The sequence below is a fragment of the Vitis vinifera genome, chromosome 5 (genome assembly GCF_030704535.1).
Source record: "Vitis vinifera cultivar Pinot Noir 40024 chromosome 5, ASM3070453v1".
Lineage (NCBI taxonomy): Eukaryota > Viridiplantae > Streptophyta > Magnoliopsida > Vitales > Vitaceae > Vitis > Vitis vinifera.
The window spans coordinates 20,718,247-20,734,543 of record NC_081809.1 but is presented as its reverse complement, the minus strand read 5'-3'; the positions used below and the strand labels follow the sequence as shown (position 1 = coordinate 20,734,543).

The window sequence follows — 16,297 nt, the reverse complement described above, 5'->3', positions numbered from 1 at the left end:
TTGCATTGCAACAATTCAATGGTGTGATCCTGAGTTAGATCTATTCATCTCTTACTCTGGAGATCATGGGACAGATTGTCGATTATCAAACCTCTCATGCAGCATGGTTTGCCTTGGAGAATATTTTCTCTGCCTTGTCAAAGGCATGGGTAATGCAACTTCGGTTAGATTTCAGACAACACAAAAAGGCTCACTCTGGATGATGGAATATATACTCAAGACAAAGATTCTTGTGATAATCTTGCTACAATCAAAGAACCTATAGCAGAAAGAGACCAAATTTTGCAACTTCTTAGAGGCCTTGGAGAAGATTGTAAATCCATAATTGCCTTTCTCACAACTCATGTAGATGATGTTCATATCCACTCAATCCATGGTATGCTACTCACACATGAACAACACTTGTGTTTTCAAAACTCTATAGCAGAAGGAGATAATATTTCTTCTAGTATTACTGCCACTAAAGGAAGAAAGAAAACAAAATAAAAAATAAAAAATACTATAATAGTAAAGCAATAACCAATCTGAACAACAGAAATAATTTTGGCCATAATTAATAAAGTAATAACCACTCTCAAAGTTCCTCAGAAACTTTCAGTAACCTTCAACTAAACTATTAAACCATCAATCATATGATCCAAAATGTTTATTACTTTTGGTTGTGGTAACTATTACATCTCATGCCCAAGCCCACTAAAGATGGCTTTTGCATCAATGAGTCCTGATTTCTAAGCTTTCCACAAAATGTTTTAGATTAATGTTGCCTGAAGAACCACACTCCCTCATACATTCCACTGCCAATCCTTTCCATTTCTCAGCATTCCTTCTCATCTCTTCCCCTTTCCCTCCATCTTCCATCGCCATCTCCAAACATTTTTTGATCTCTTCTCTCTCCACAACCCCTTCTTCATTCGCCCTCGCTTTCACCCCAGTCCCCCACACCTCCACCAGCTTTGCATTCGTCGTCTGGTCTGAAAACTGGGGACATGCCACCACCGGCACACCTGCAACTAGACTCTCCATGATGGAGTTCCACCCACAGTGCGTCAAGAAACATCCAACTGCTTGGTGACACAACACCTCCACCTGGGAACACCACTGCACAATCAGCCCTTGCTCTTCACTCATGCTGTTGTTCGTCATCTCCTCTACTTCGCTCTCTGTGGATCGAATCACCCACAAAAAAGGGCGATGACTTTCCATCAGTCCATGGAATATCTCCTCCATTTGCTTTTTCTGCAACACTGCAAGACTTCCAAACGACACATAAATCACTGAGCCGTCTGGTTTTGAGTTCAGCCATGGAAGATAATCCTTAGACCTCTCAAATAGGTCACAGCTGATGGAGGAATCAAGCTGCATCAAAGGTCCGATTGCAACCACATTCATATAGTGTCCAAGGGCTTTGATTACATCTTCTTCCAACGCATCAAACGTGTTTACTAGCACGCATGGGTTGGGATCTTGCTCAAGGTTTTGGATGTGTTCTTGAAAGCAGGGGAGAACCGAAGCGTATGGATTGCCTGGTAACAGAATGGAAGGTAGGTCTTCGTATTTCAGTGGGGGCAATCCTGGTAATTCCAAGGAAATATTCAAGGGAATTCCGAGCTCGGTTTTGAAGAGACCATCATGGGCCTTGAAGTATCTGTGATAAACGGCAATTACAGTGGCTGACTGAGTGCTCAGAAAGGCCGAGGGTATGCCGTGCTCACGAGCCACTGTGGCAGCCCAAGGGAGGACGAGGCCGTAGATTAAGAAGGTGACAGGACCGCGCTCGTTGGATAGGCTTAAGAGCAAGTTGGAGAGACTCTGGGAGCCTACGCGCTTCATCTCGTCCATGGAGAAGTTGGAGTGGTTTCCATCATCATAGCCATCCGAGACAGAGGCAAAGTGTAAGCCGGGGAGAGTAGGAAGGGTGGCGATTCGGCGGAAGCCGGAAGCGAAGGTGGTGAAGGTGACACGTACCCCGAGGCGTAAGAGGAGCTTAACCAGATGAAAGGTGGGATTGATGTGGCCTTGTGCTGGCCAGGATAGTAAGAGGAAGTGATGTTTGTCCATGCTGGCTTGTGCTTTCCTTTCTCAAAATGATCTGATTCCTTGATTTGGTAAGCCCTTAAATCAAATCCAACCTCACCCGACCTCTGATGGAGATGCTCAATCGATCCTAATCCATTTTCATTTTTTTTTTCAAAGTCAGGATAATCAGGCTAATTCTTGGAATCAAATTGAGACCCGATAAGGTTGGATTGAGTGAACCCACATGTAATGGCTGTCAATTTTACTCTTTTAATAACATTTGTGTCAGAATTCAAGTAGGTTAAAACACAATATTTCAATATAAGAAATAATAAATAAATAAATTTATCTATTATTTGTTTCAAATATTTGGCTGCATTCTGGTTATAGGGACCAACCTACCCGAGTAGAAACCCTGCTTATTAATTAAATCAACATTCTGTTAGTATTTATATTTCTTCACTTCGTCAAAATTTTCAGAAAATAAGGTAAATTTTTACTTTTTTTATAAGAGTTTTTTATATTTTGTATAATCATTTTTATTTTAACAAAATTTTAAATAAAAAATGTAAGAAAAGTAGAAATCACCAAAACATACATTGGAGTCAAAGAGTGACTGCCCCTTGAAATTTTGTTAAAAATATAATAGACAAGTTTTAAATTTTCAAGGAAGGGTGCCAAGTAGAGTGCTTATGCCCTAGCCTCAAACAGGCCAGGTGGGGAGAAAGATTGTTCCTGAAGTTTATGCTAATCAATTGGGTAGTCAGGAGGAGTCGCAAACACAAAACTGTCGCTTCTATGGCAGCTTGTTGCTATGCTCTACAAAAAAAGAGCACGAAGCTAGTCACGGACTAACCTCCTTAAGTCTACAACTTCCGACTCCTTAAATTTGATTGGTGTGCCTGCTTATTCTCTGCCCTATCAACGAAATGACTTTAAATTTTCAAATAATTAGTTACTTTGATGCTATTCGGGTCATTAGAATAAGTTTCATATAATATCCCCTTTAACCACTTTCCTTCCTGAGTTCACCCCAGCTTACCATTTACCATAAATTATCTATGGATTTTTTTAATATCATTAAATTAACATTAAAATACAGAAAAAAAAAAATGACACCCTTCTTTTCTTTTTTGTTTATTAATATATTTTGGTTCCTTATTTAAAATAAAAATATATATTAAAGATTCTTTGTCACGATATGATCATTATTCGTATCTCCATGACAAAAGTGATCATATCAAAAAAAAAATATTAGTTTTAAAGTAGTTTTGCTTGTCCTTTTAACACTTGCGTGCAGTGGATGATGCTGAGTGAAAAATAATTTAATCTTTTAGTGATAACTGGAAATGGGACGCCATCTTTGACTTCTGTACTACTCTTTTGGACTATTATGAATTCCCAACCATTTGTGTCTATTCTCATTCAATCAATGAAAACACACGACTTTGAAAATCTGACTTTGATTGTCCTAATCTGTCCAACTTTATTGAAGTATTGATGTTACACGCTAACCTCCACTTCTTACATCTAGATATTCATGATTCCACAATTGCGGTAATATGTTAATTTCTTACAAACCAAGTGCAAATATTAAAAGAATAAGCAAAAGAAATGTTAATGATTTGAGGAGAGAAAAAGTTAATTACCGGATCACCTAAAAGCATTGCAATGATATAATGTGTTTTCAACTGCTTATTTGAAAATGCTATGGTATTCAAATCCCAAGATTGTGGAATATCATATTTGACCATGAATATGAAAAATATTCTCATTCTTGTGCATTGTGTGCTTAATCCTTTTTCTCTTCCTAGAATACCCTTTTACAGTCTCCATGTCAACAACATTTAATGTCTCCATGTCAACAAGATACATTTGAAATTTAATAAAACACAAAAATCTAAAAGTTAATGATGTTGGGTTACATCTCCTCATGCTCGACCCAAGAACATAAAATTTCTCAAACACCCAATCTTCTTTCTCTCATTTTAGTAAAAGAAACCCTAAAACTTCCAATCTATCTCCACTGTCTCAGCAACCAAACAGAGCACTTCATCGTAAGAATACTGAGTAATTAGCCAAGTTGAAGAGGTGTAGCTGTGAGTCTCTTGGAATTAATAGGTAGGACCCATTCATTTTGACTTGAATTGTTGCGATAAGTCGATGAATATGAGCAGTCAAAATCAACATCTAGTCTCAAATCTGCAATTTCTTTTTACCATGTTGAATAAGTTCTCATACCTATTGAGATCCTCTAGTCTCAATACTTCACCATCAAATGATAAATAATTTTATTTTGTATAGTAGATTTGGGTTTGGGCTTGAGCATAAAAAACTTCCACTTCCAGTAGCTATTGTTTCTTCAGAGTATGAGATTTATTAAGTGAGAGTAAGAGAGTCTTACCATGGCAAATTAAGTATGAATATAGAAAAGGGTGGCATGTCAAAGCTTACTCGGTCGTAGGTTTTTGAAAGAGCCTTGGACATCAATAGACTTAGCGAGCTCTAACAAGTGCAAAAGGTTGTAAGTCGCACTGTTATTTTGCGGACTGTACCTTAGGTACTACCTGAATAGCCTTTAGGTACTACTTTAATCTACCTTGAATACTACCTTAAGGGACCTTAGGTACTACCTTAGTTAAAGTTGGGTTCTACCTATCCCAAGCCTCGAATATTCCTTTGTGACCCTTAGACCATGCCATTATGTGATTCTCTTGTGTGGACAAGTGGTTCACCTTTGTTTTTTTGCGGACTGTACCTTAATAGCCTTCAGGTACTACCTTAATCTACCTTAGGTACTACCTTAAGGGACCTTAGGTACTACCTTAGTTAAAGTTGGGTTCTATCTATCCTAAGCCTCGGACCTTCCTTTGTGACCCTTAAACTATGCCATTATGTGATTATCTTGTGTGGGCAAGTGGTTCACCTTTGGTTTTTTATGGACTATACCTTAGGTACTACCTTAATAGCCTTTAGGTACCACCTTAATTTACCTTGGTACTACCTTAAGGGACCTTAGGTACTACCTTAGTTAAAGTTGGGTTCTACCTATCCCAAGCCTCGAACCTTCCTTTGTGACCCTTAGACCATGTCATTATGTGATTATCTTGTGTGGGCAAGTGGTTCACCTTTGGTTTTTTGCGGACTGTACCTTAGGTACTACCTTAATAGCCTTTAGGTACTACTTTAATCTACCTTGGGTACTACCTTAAGGGACCTTAGGTACTACCTTAGTTAAAGTTGAGTTCTACCTATCCCAAGCCTCGGACCTTCCTTTGTGACCCTTAGACCATGTCATTATGTGATTCTCTTGTGTGAGCAAGTGGTTCACCTTGGCTTTTTACACATTGTACCTTAGGTACTAGTTTAATAGCCTTTAGGTGCCACCTTAATCTACCTTGGGTACTACCTTAAGGGACCTTAGGTACTACCTTAATTAAAGTTGGGTTCTACTTATCCCAAGCCTCAGATCTTAAATCCCACACATTACTTGTTATATTTTAAATTTTGTAGTTTGTCATCACTGTTATTATCCTACAATGTGGTACACATGTGTGAATTATATATGTTTGGTACTATATTTTTCAATAGTTATCAGTCGATTGATTCTAAAAAATTAACCAACAACAATTATGTCATCAGATGACGAACAAGCAAAAATACTATGTAGTGTTTGTGGGTCGTAGACATGGAGTGTACGATTCTTGGACGGAATGTCAAAAGAATGTGCTCCTTTATAAGGAGAGTGTTTACAAATCATATACTTCTAGAGAGGAAGCTGTCCGAGCTTGGGTGTTCTATGCACCAAGATGGAAGAGAAGTGATGAATGTTTATCTACTAGCAAACCAAAGTTTGAACTTGCAGTTGATGATCAACATTCCTTGCAAAATATTTCATATACATATGTAATCATTTTCTTTGTTGACTTCTTTGTAGCATGTGTTTTGCTTATTGTAATATCTGGTTTAACATAGGTTGTGGAAATGTGTTATGAATATCACTGTGTAGTCATGTATTTGTCGTAGTGTTCACATGTACTATGTGATTATTATTATCAACTTTGTTAAACTAAAAATGCTCACTCAAACGTTTGGAGCATAAGACAATTTGTTCATTAAAGGTGACAACATTAGAGAAATTGAGAATTTTTGACACATCATATGCTTTGGAATAAAATTTATTTGAGATGTAAAGCTAACAACTATATCTATAGAAATTAAATTTTAGCATTTTCCAATTTTAAATTTAAGCTAATATGTACAAATTTTGTCAATATAAGCTATAATAAATTTCTAATTATTTAAATTATGTTTGCTTTTTTTTTTTTTATATATAAATTATATTTGGATAATGCAAAATTAATGTAATTAAAAATTATAAAAAGCATACCATACTAGTGGATTCACTGGACAATAAAATTTAATCATGGACAATAAAATGATAGGAACTTTTTTAACTTTTCACTATGAATGTAATACTGGATTCACTGGTAAGGGTACTGTTCTAAAATTGTCATACCATACTAGTGGCGACTTCATTTTTTGGACACCCGAAACTGCAAGAAGACTTTGTAACCATACTAGTGAATTCTACAAAAATCTTATGTGTACAAATTAAATGGGTACAACTAATTCTAACTAAATCCTTGAAATATCATCATTATAAAAGTTGAGTATTAGAGCCAAAGTAAGAACAACCCGAATGGTAGTGGACTTCACATCATGATTAAACATTCATCTAAAAATGGTACAAGAAACAGAATTGAGTCATCTTGTTCTTAAGACAGAAAATATAAAACATATACAGGACAACCAAAAAGGTCATCATTCATGCTTCTCATCCCACTTTCTCTCAATGTGTGTATCCATTCTGACCACCCCACCAGAATCCTGCTGCTCCAATTGCAATTATGCCTTTACTTCTCAGTTTTGCAATAATTGGTTTTCCATCTTCAAATCCTTTATCCTTACAACAACATAAAAAAGCAATGTGATAGTCAGGTTTATGATTAAACTTACATAATGATGGATATGTAAATGAAACATAAATGCAACTCTTCAGGATAGAATAAGAAAAATATTGTTCCATGCCTATGCAATTCCTTAATTGTCTTTGAGGAATCTATTTATTGGAAGGAATATAGTTTCTATCATTTTCTTAAACAAGTTGTATGATTTCAAAGTTTCTATCCTTTTGCTCATTTCCCAATAACTCCTTGATGGAAAAACAAATAATCAGCTAAAAAGGGAAAAAATAAATTAATTAAAAACTACAAATAGAACATTAGTAACTACTGGAATTCAGAAACTTGGATCCTATAGCATATTTGGCATGGTTGAGCAGTACACATACCTAAGATTTGGTGGCTTCATTCTCTGCATGATAGTCCGAATAATAAAGTGAATATGGAAAGAAACAGAAAACCATGAGATCCAACAGGGAATTTTCAGAGTGGAAGAGAAATAACGGACTGGGTGGCCACCATAAACGTCCAAACCAAGTAGAATAGCAAGCTTCGAATTAGAAGGGCCTGATACATAGGCATTGAGGCCTCCAATTTCTGCAACAATAATTTATATTATTTTGTTTTATTTTTTTATAATCATTTGGAAAAACAAGTTAGATTGTAATTTTTGTAATTTTAAAGAGGTTAAGTAGTTCATAGAGATGCCAGATTAATGCTTAACTTAGTGAGTTATGCAAGTCAACTTGAATAAAACTTAACTCTACCTGTGTATTAAATATTTCACATGGCTCTTGACTAGTTTCTCTTTTGATGCTCATGATAAACTCAAGCAATCTAAAAGTAGAACTTCTAAGTGTGGAAACAAAACTGCTTAACAGGGAATGAATTATATTGCCCACTTCAGTAACATCATCTTTTAACCAAGGAAATTAGATATGGTTTAGACACACATGGTAGGTAGGTAACGTATTGTGGACAATTTGGACTAATAGTTCCTCCTTGCGCCCCCTCAATTATACAACACTATAATGTTTAAGTTCTAGAACCAATGATTTAGTAAATACTTTTTCTTAACCATCTACCATAGTAATATTGTTGAGTGATGCAGACAAGCTTAATCATAGAGTGCACCAGAACAGATGTTTCTGCAAGCATGATAAATGGACCATAACTATCTTAAATGGTTCTTTTCAACAACTACTACCGTCATTAGGAGTAGTTTGTAGACATTTTAATTTGAGAGTGATTACAAAATTGTAAAAAACATGGGAGTAGACTTCAATTGAATTCAACTAGCCCCTTTATCTCCAGCATCATATTAAAATAAATAAATAAATAAATGCCCATGGAACAGAATTTCAAATAGAGTCCTATAGTGAACAACCAAATGCAGCCTTATAGCATTTGAGGTGCAGCAAACAAGTCTTTTTCTTTTTCCTAAAAAATTCTATGAGATGTCACGAGATATAAACATCTCCAACAAGCACACATCATATAGAATATAAATATATAAATAAACACACACACATATGAAAAGTTATGGATGAAAGTTATATATATACCTTATTAATAAGATGTTTTTCAGAAAATTGTAGTGAATCAGTCTCCTCTTTGGATTTTCTGGCCTTGATTTTGCTTTTTACCACCTCCAACTACAAATTCAGATGATAATATTACTATTTTTTTTTTTCAAGAAAACAAATTGCAATCTCAAGAAATCTTCGGCCTATGGTGCAAATACTAATCAAATTCTACCAATACAAAGTGAGGATAAAAAAAAGATAATACAACAACCAAGATGATAGTATCGCGCTTTTAAGCATTCATTGTATACCCCGTGTACTTCAGAGTACTGTTTTGGCGTTTTTTTGTTTGTAATACAATTGCTTCACTCAAAAAAAAAAAAAAAAAACGAAGCCCATGCATATCACTATGCAGATTAGTAATTTCTCCAGAGTTTGCCCACCTCAATCAATGTTCTGTTACAATCTTCAGCTTACAGATTATGGTGATGAACTGGAATAGTGATCATAGCTATATCAGAAGCCTCCTGACTGCATTTTGGAAGGAACTTGATGGCATGGGAAATTTTTAAGTCGATAAAATAATTAAATGAATAAATTTTGATGATGATTATGGTTTTTCTTTTCCATTTTTCTTGATTCCCCAACTCAGGAGTAATTCCCAAACACATTTTCAGGTAGAAGAATATTTTAGGAGGGTTTCTACTGAAAAATCTTATGCAGGTTTTAGGTTTTTTTCCACTTAAAAATAAAATAGTCATTCTAATTACTTGTAAGTTACTAAATGTTAGATTTGGTACAAGGCAAGACACAGGCATATGTCCACCAATATATTAAATCAATATCATACCCAAAATATGCTACTGTTGTAAAATTTGAACTACTAAAATTTAGAAATAGGATCCCTGATCTACCATTCCAGTTTGTCAGAAACCTTCAAGATGGGAGTTAGAAATAGTGAAAGCATTCCTTAAGTAGATTCAAGACACGAAGGTAATAAGAGAATGTTTGGGCAAGTTAGTTTCGAGATTTAACAAGGATTGGAAGTTCTCTATAAAATCCTTTCATGGATCATCAGGGTTAGTTTCTCCAGTTCCTTTTTGAATCAAACTCATAAAACTTTCGCATCCTCTCATCCTTCTTTTCAAGCGAAGGACTATCAATTTACAGGAAAAAAAATGATGAAAATTCATATTAATAGGTGAGGAATTTCAGAGCTTTGGAAAAAAAAACATATATTAAACATGAGGAACATGTTTGCAAAATTTGGTCACAACTTCAAGTTTTAGACAAGTACATGTTAGCAAACACATACACAAATAAACGTAAAAATAAGTAAATAAATAAAAACTAAAATTAAAATTAAAATTGAAATTAAAAGAGGAAATACACAGAGAAATTTACAAATTACAAATCATGGTTAATTGACCAAGGAAAAATCAATTAAATTTGCAAGATACAATATCAACGATCAGAGGGCCCTAGTTAAAGGTTCCAAATACTTCACATATTCAAATGTTCCAAAATATCTTGCTACAGGTATTAGAATTCAATTTCCAGGAATAAAATTAATCAATATGCAGCAAACCTAGTCAATCTTATAGCTGGAAGTTTATCCATTTTCTATTCTCCTACAATGAAATTACAAAGCATCGGCAATGTGAGACATTCACATAAGCATTAGAGAGGTTTCATCAAGTTCTAAGTAAATATTAATTAAGAAGAAACAGGGAAGGTCCTTCCAAAAGGTTCAGAAACATCTTATTGGATCTCATTGAGCCAAAACCCTTGTAGCTTAAAGTGTTTGGCTGCTAACCAAGCACACTATAAAAGCACTTTAATGGCCATAGTCCTGTTGGTGCCAACTTTTTATTACCTATAAGCTTAAAACACTTTCTAGCAAAGTATAAGATGTTTAATTCACGTGAGAGAGGGTTGCCATTGAGAGTTTTATATGGGAAAGAACTCTTCATAATAGGATGTGGTCTACCACTTGCCATATAAAAGTAGATTTTTTTTAGGACATTCACGCATAAGGGAAGGAGGTTAAGAGATCACACTACGACCATTAGAGATAAAGAACTCAGGTAGCACATTCAGGAGGAGTCCATGGACTAATTCTTGAAGCTATGGAAAGCTAATAGAAAAGGTTACACTTCATATGTTGACAATGTTTCCATAATTAATCGTTATCAAGGAATAAATTTCATGACAAGGTTTGGATGTAGGATTAGCCTAAAGAGAAGATCATGACCATTAAAAGATTTTTAGAGAGGTAGGCTATAATTGGAGATACCCACGATCACAAGGAGAGATTTTTTGGAGAGTTGAATTGCCATTAGAGACTGGGAAAAAAGGGATCATGCCATAGAGGGGCTGCTATTAGATTTTTGGGGACTCACACATGCATGGAGAAAATGTGAAGTTTTCAGAGCTTTTATAAGAAGAAAGAGACATCCATGACTTGGCCATTGAGAAAGGGACTTACGGCTACCACCAATTAACCTTGAAGAGAAATGGAAGCATATTGAGAACAAAATTCAACGTCTTGAAGATCAAGAAAGCAAGACTCGACATAGGGAAATGAGAAGAGAAGAAAGTTTGATCCTTTTTGGGAGAAAGCTATGTTTTCTTTAATTTTCTTAATATCTTGATCATGCTCATCTTTTCATCTTTCTATTCTTTTTCTCTCTTACTTGAATATTCAAATTTTATATGCTTTGGGATGAATAATGAAGGTCACTTTGATTATTGTTAATTACATATTGTTGATGACATATTGATGAAAAGTTAATGAATGGTTGATTGATCTTATATTCATTGACGTCTATTAGAATTGAGATTATGATTATTTTCTTTTGGAATCATTCTCATTTAATTCAAGACATAATAAAATCATGATAATTAGCCTTGCATGGATCTAATTTTGGTTTGGTTCATTCCTATTTCAATTTCTCTCTTTAGATAAATTGAGATTTGTGTTTCATTCTCATTGTCACTGTTTGTTACATTATTGACCACTGAATTGAAAAATTGGACTCGAATAGATTAGGGTTTTTTTAAAAAATATTTTGATGTTTTTAATATATTCCTAACCTTTTAAACTTTTCAATCAAACTTCATTTGGGTTTAAAATCATTTTTTAATTGACAGATCCAATTGGTTTTTAGACAAGTCCCATTTTGACCCTATTTTAGCTACTCGACTTTGTTTTGAAAAAATAAATTATTTATTGACTCTTTTGATTTTATTTGATATTTTTCATTTAATCTATGTTTCTTGAAGTTAATTTTAAGATCATGCTTTGTTGAAAATTGATTCCCTAAGTAGGAAAAAAAAAATCTTTTTTCTAACACCTACTATAATCATCCCATTCTATAGTCAGGGGCTATTTGGCTTGATTTAAAAATTTTCCTTGTATGATTAAATCATGTTGTTATTTTTCCTATAACTTAAACATATTGAAGGTGTTGTAAAAAAAATTTTCTTGATTTTAGCATGCCTCTAGGTTAGTAAAAAAAATTCCTTTTGATATGTTATTGAAATCTACCCTATTCTGACCAAGTTTTTTGTGATTAAATATGGTATTAAATGGGATATGATTTGATGATTTGGCCTTTTGAGTTGTATTCTAAACATATAGGATATGTTGTCCAATTTTATTTTATGGTGAAATTCCATCTTTAGATATTTTTTAGGATTTATTTTCACAAGTGTCTTTGTTTTGGCCAGTGCTAATTATTTAGTAAAGAGATCTTAATGTAATTTAATCACCTAATTAAATATTTTAGCCTTTTGTATTATAATCTAGACACATTGAAGTTTTCATGATTAAATGACACCTCTAGGTGTTTATTAAAGATTTATTTTTAGAATGTCTGATATGTTCTAACTAATGTTGAACTTTTTTGGAAGACTTGTTATTTTCATCACTTTATGCATGTTTTTAAATCTTTTTTTTTTACAATTTTTATATATTGTAGATGTGTTATATAAGATAAGTGAATCTTGTTTTGCACCATAAACCTTCTTTGGATATTTTAACTAAACTCATTTTAAAATTATTGCATGCATATTGAAAATGCATTGAATTTAAACGATAATTGTTACTTGATTATTTATTTATTTATTCCTTTATTTGAGTAGTAGAAGTATTATGTATGATCATAGATTTTTATTGTAATATTATATGTCTATTAATTATTATTGCTTGTGAATTAATCTTTGTTGATTTTATGAAAGCACCTCACTTGCTATAAGGTACATTTTTTTTCCTTCCTTTTATTGATACTTTGAGTATGCATGGTTTGTTTGAGTGATGTAAATTGATTTCACTATTGTCTTGATTGTATATCATTCAATTCTTTAGTATCCATTAATTTACAAATCAATTGTCATAATTACTTTAACTCATTAGTAGAGACCTTTATTTAGGGTTTAGAGGGGTGTTACCTTATGATACCTTTCTGATAGGTAATTTGACCCCCGAATTTAGACTCAAGTTTTTAAAGACACATTTAGAGGTTTGGATGGTATCTTAATAATATTCTATTTCACAACCATTGATCAATGTCAAAAATTGCATGGCAATGAGGACAAAGATCATATCCTAAACTTGATTTTTGCATTAAATGCATTCCTAAACTAGTCAATTGTATGCTACCTTGCGTATGTTTGGTTTTCTCATATTTTCCATTAGTTTTTTATGTTTACTTTTATGAATAATGATGGTCTTAGAATCCTCTTGGGACATCTAAGAGGTAAGAATAGGGTATGAGTAAAGCTAAAAAGTCAAAGTTGCATAAAGATTAATAGTGTAGTCCTATTTTAACCAATCAAATATTTGAGAATATTTGAGAGGGTTAGAAATATCTACATGTGCTCAATTAAATATTTTTAAATTCTAGAGTCTGTGAACATCATTCGTCTATGTAGAAAAATTGGTAAAAAATAGGAAAATTGTTGAAGATGCCAAAGGGCAATCTAGGAAAAATGGCGCCACCCTATAACATGGTGTGATTTTTCACATTGATGCCACCATTTGGAGCTAGAGAAGCCCACCCATCGGAAAAATGTGCTACCTTTTAACTTAACGTTTTTTTCTTTAGAAATGCCATAATTTTGTTTTGGAACTTTAAGAACATGCTAGACCCATATTTTTGGGCTTTTCCCAAGCGACAGTTTGATCTACCACCTTAATTTTTATGCCTCCACATGGCATATCACTTAGGAAAACATCAAAGTAACTATTTTAAAAGATTTTGCAATTAAATAAGGGAGATTTTAAGGGGCAAGGCCCCTTGATGGGGAGCTCTTCTTCAACCTCTATAAGTGGGACTTGTTGCAATTTGAATCTTTGTAGTTGTGGACCCGCATTTTTCACGTGCGCCCCCACTCGATCGGCGAGACTCGTTTTTTATTTGTGAAAAATTAATTTTTGGAAAAAAAAAGTCGGAGCCGCCACTTTTTTTATTTTTATTTTAAATGGAAAATAAAACAAGAAAGAAAAACCCTAAAATGTGACTCCGTAATTTTTGGAAAAAGCATGTCTTTGAAAAACCCGAGTATAAGTCCGAGGATCAGGTTACTTATTGGGAAGGTACATTTAAAAGGTAGCACCCCTCTAAGCCCACTAAAGGTCTCTACTAACTAAGTTGAGGGAAATGTGAAAATTAATCGATTAATTAAAGATACCTAAGTAAGCTTGGTGATTTAAAAAAATAACATGTTAACAAGAAAATCAACCACAATCATATAAAAGATTTAGGGTACATACCTGAACCACTTCTTAAGCGCTATCATGAAACATCAATTGTTAGTTTAGACAATATATCACTCAGCATGCATTTTATCATGAATATTCAAACAATGTAACAAATATCAAGACATGCCAAGCATTCTCAAACATAGGTATAATTCACAATGATAATTATATTTACAGAATTTAGAAGATAGATGGCAGGGGACGTACCTGGATAGCATAGATAACTTATAACATGTTTCATCAAGTCTTAATGGGTTAGATAATAAATAATAAACAACATAAATCTTATCATTCTTATTATCTAATTCGAAAAGCAAAAATAATCAAAGTATACGAAATCATCAATTATCGCACACATCTTGTATATAATTCCTAAAAATATAGATATGATTTCAATAAATGGCAAGGGTGACAGTAAAGATGAGTTTTAAAAAGATGATTTTATGTAGGGTTTCACCAATTCCCCAATGGATATACACAAATATAGCTTGGAATTAAATATTATTACTTTCGTAAAAAAAATAAAAAAATAAAAAAATAAAAAATTCATGAGTATTAAAAAAAAAAAAACATTTATTCGATAGTTTTAATGAATTGTATTTATAAAAGGAAGTTTTGATTTACTTAAATAAGAAGGCTTTAATTTCATGCAAAGAAAATATTTTTTTTAAAAAAGTTTGTTCTCAAGAAAATAAGTGTTATCACTTTTATAAAGGAAATATTTCATAAGTATTAAAAATAATAATAATAATAATAACAATAATTGATTCCATAGTTTTAATGAAAAAGTTTTAATTTATTTAAATAAAAAGACTTTAATTCCATGCAAGAAAATATTTTTAAAAAGTTCATTCACAAGAAAATAAATGTAATTATCACTTTTATAAAGGAAATATTTCATAAGTATTAAAAATAATAATAATAATAATAATAATGATAATTGATTCCATAGTTTTAAAAAAAAGTTTTAATTTATTTAAATAAAAAGACTTTAATTCCATGCAAGAAAATATTTTTAAAAAGTTCATTCACAAGAAAATAAATGTAATTATCACTTTTATAAAGGAAATATTTCATGAGTATAATAATAATAATAGTAATAATTGAGTCTATAGTTTTAATTAATCTTATAAAAGGAAGTTTCAATTTACTTAAATAAAAAAGGCTTTAATTCCATGCAAAGAAAATATTTTTTTTAAAAAAAAAAAGTTTATTCACAAGAAAATAAATGTTACCACTTTTATAAAGGAAATATTTTATGAGTATTAATAATAACAATAATAATAATAATAATTGATTCCATAGTTTTAATGAATTTTATAAAAGGAAGTTTTAATTTTTTTTATTTAAAAAAAAAGACTTTAATTCCATGTAAAGAAAATGCTTTCAAAAATTCATTTACAAAAAAAAAGAGAAAGAGAAAAAAAAAATAATTAATTAATAATGGTAATAATAATAAAACCTCATAAAAAATATATTTGACAATTTAAATTTTTTTTTTAATGTAAGAATATCTTTTATAATTTAAATTTTTCTTTAATAATTTTTTTTTAACTTTATTTTATTTACAAGAGGATGATTTCCACAACTCTTTATTTAGAAAGCACCAAAAAAAAAATTTTATTATTTTTTTAAAACATAATAAATTTTTTAAATAAGATAAACAATTATTTTATATTTTAATCCAGGAGAACAAAAAAAATGTTTAAAATAATTTAAATATTACAACTTTTTATTTTTTATTTTTGAATAAAAGCTATCATAAAAATTATCAAAACACTTAAAAATTCAAACTTTTTTTTTCATCATCATCAGGAATTATCCCAAAACTAAAAATTAAGCACAATATAAATTTTCATTAATATCCAAATTATTGAAAACTAAAAAAAAAAACTTGCAAAATATTTCAACTTTTCATTAGCATCACAAAATTATCCAAAACGAATAAAACATCTAATTTTTAAACTATCATCCCGAATCATCCAAGACAAATGCCTACAAAAAGTAACATGAAATTAGCAATAATA

General features: G+C 32.0%; 1 protein-coding gene across 1 annotated transcript; it reads right to left on the bottom strand.

The window, feature by feature from the left end:
• Nucleotides 1–525: 525 nt before the first annotated feature.
• Nucleotides 526–2,395, bottom strand: LOC100248120 (crocetin glucosyltransferase, chloroplastic). Its single transcript, XM_002263461.5, has one exon. It carries the CDS (start codon nucleotides 2,056–2,058, stop codon nucleotides 712–714), a length of 1,347 nt encoding a protein of 448 aa, XP_002263497.1. The 5' UTR covers nucleotides 2,059–2,395; the 3' UTR covers nucleotides 526–711.
• Between the last annotated feature and the right edge of the window lie 13,902 nt (nucleotides 2,396–16,297).

Bases quoted from the DNA above. Each gene is read 5' to 3' on its own strand.
- LOC100248120 (XM_002263461.5), bottom strand. From the start codon at position 2,058: ATGGACAAACATCACTTCCTCTTACTATCCTGGCCAGCACAAGGCCAC.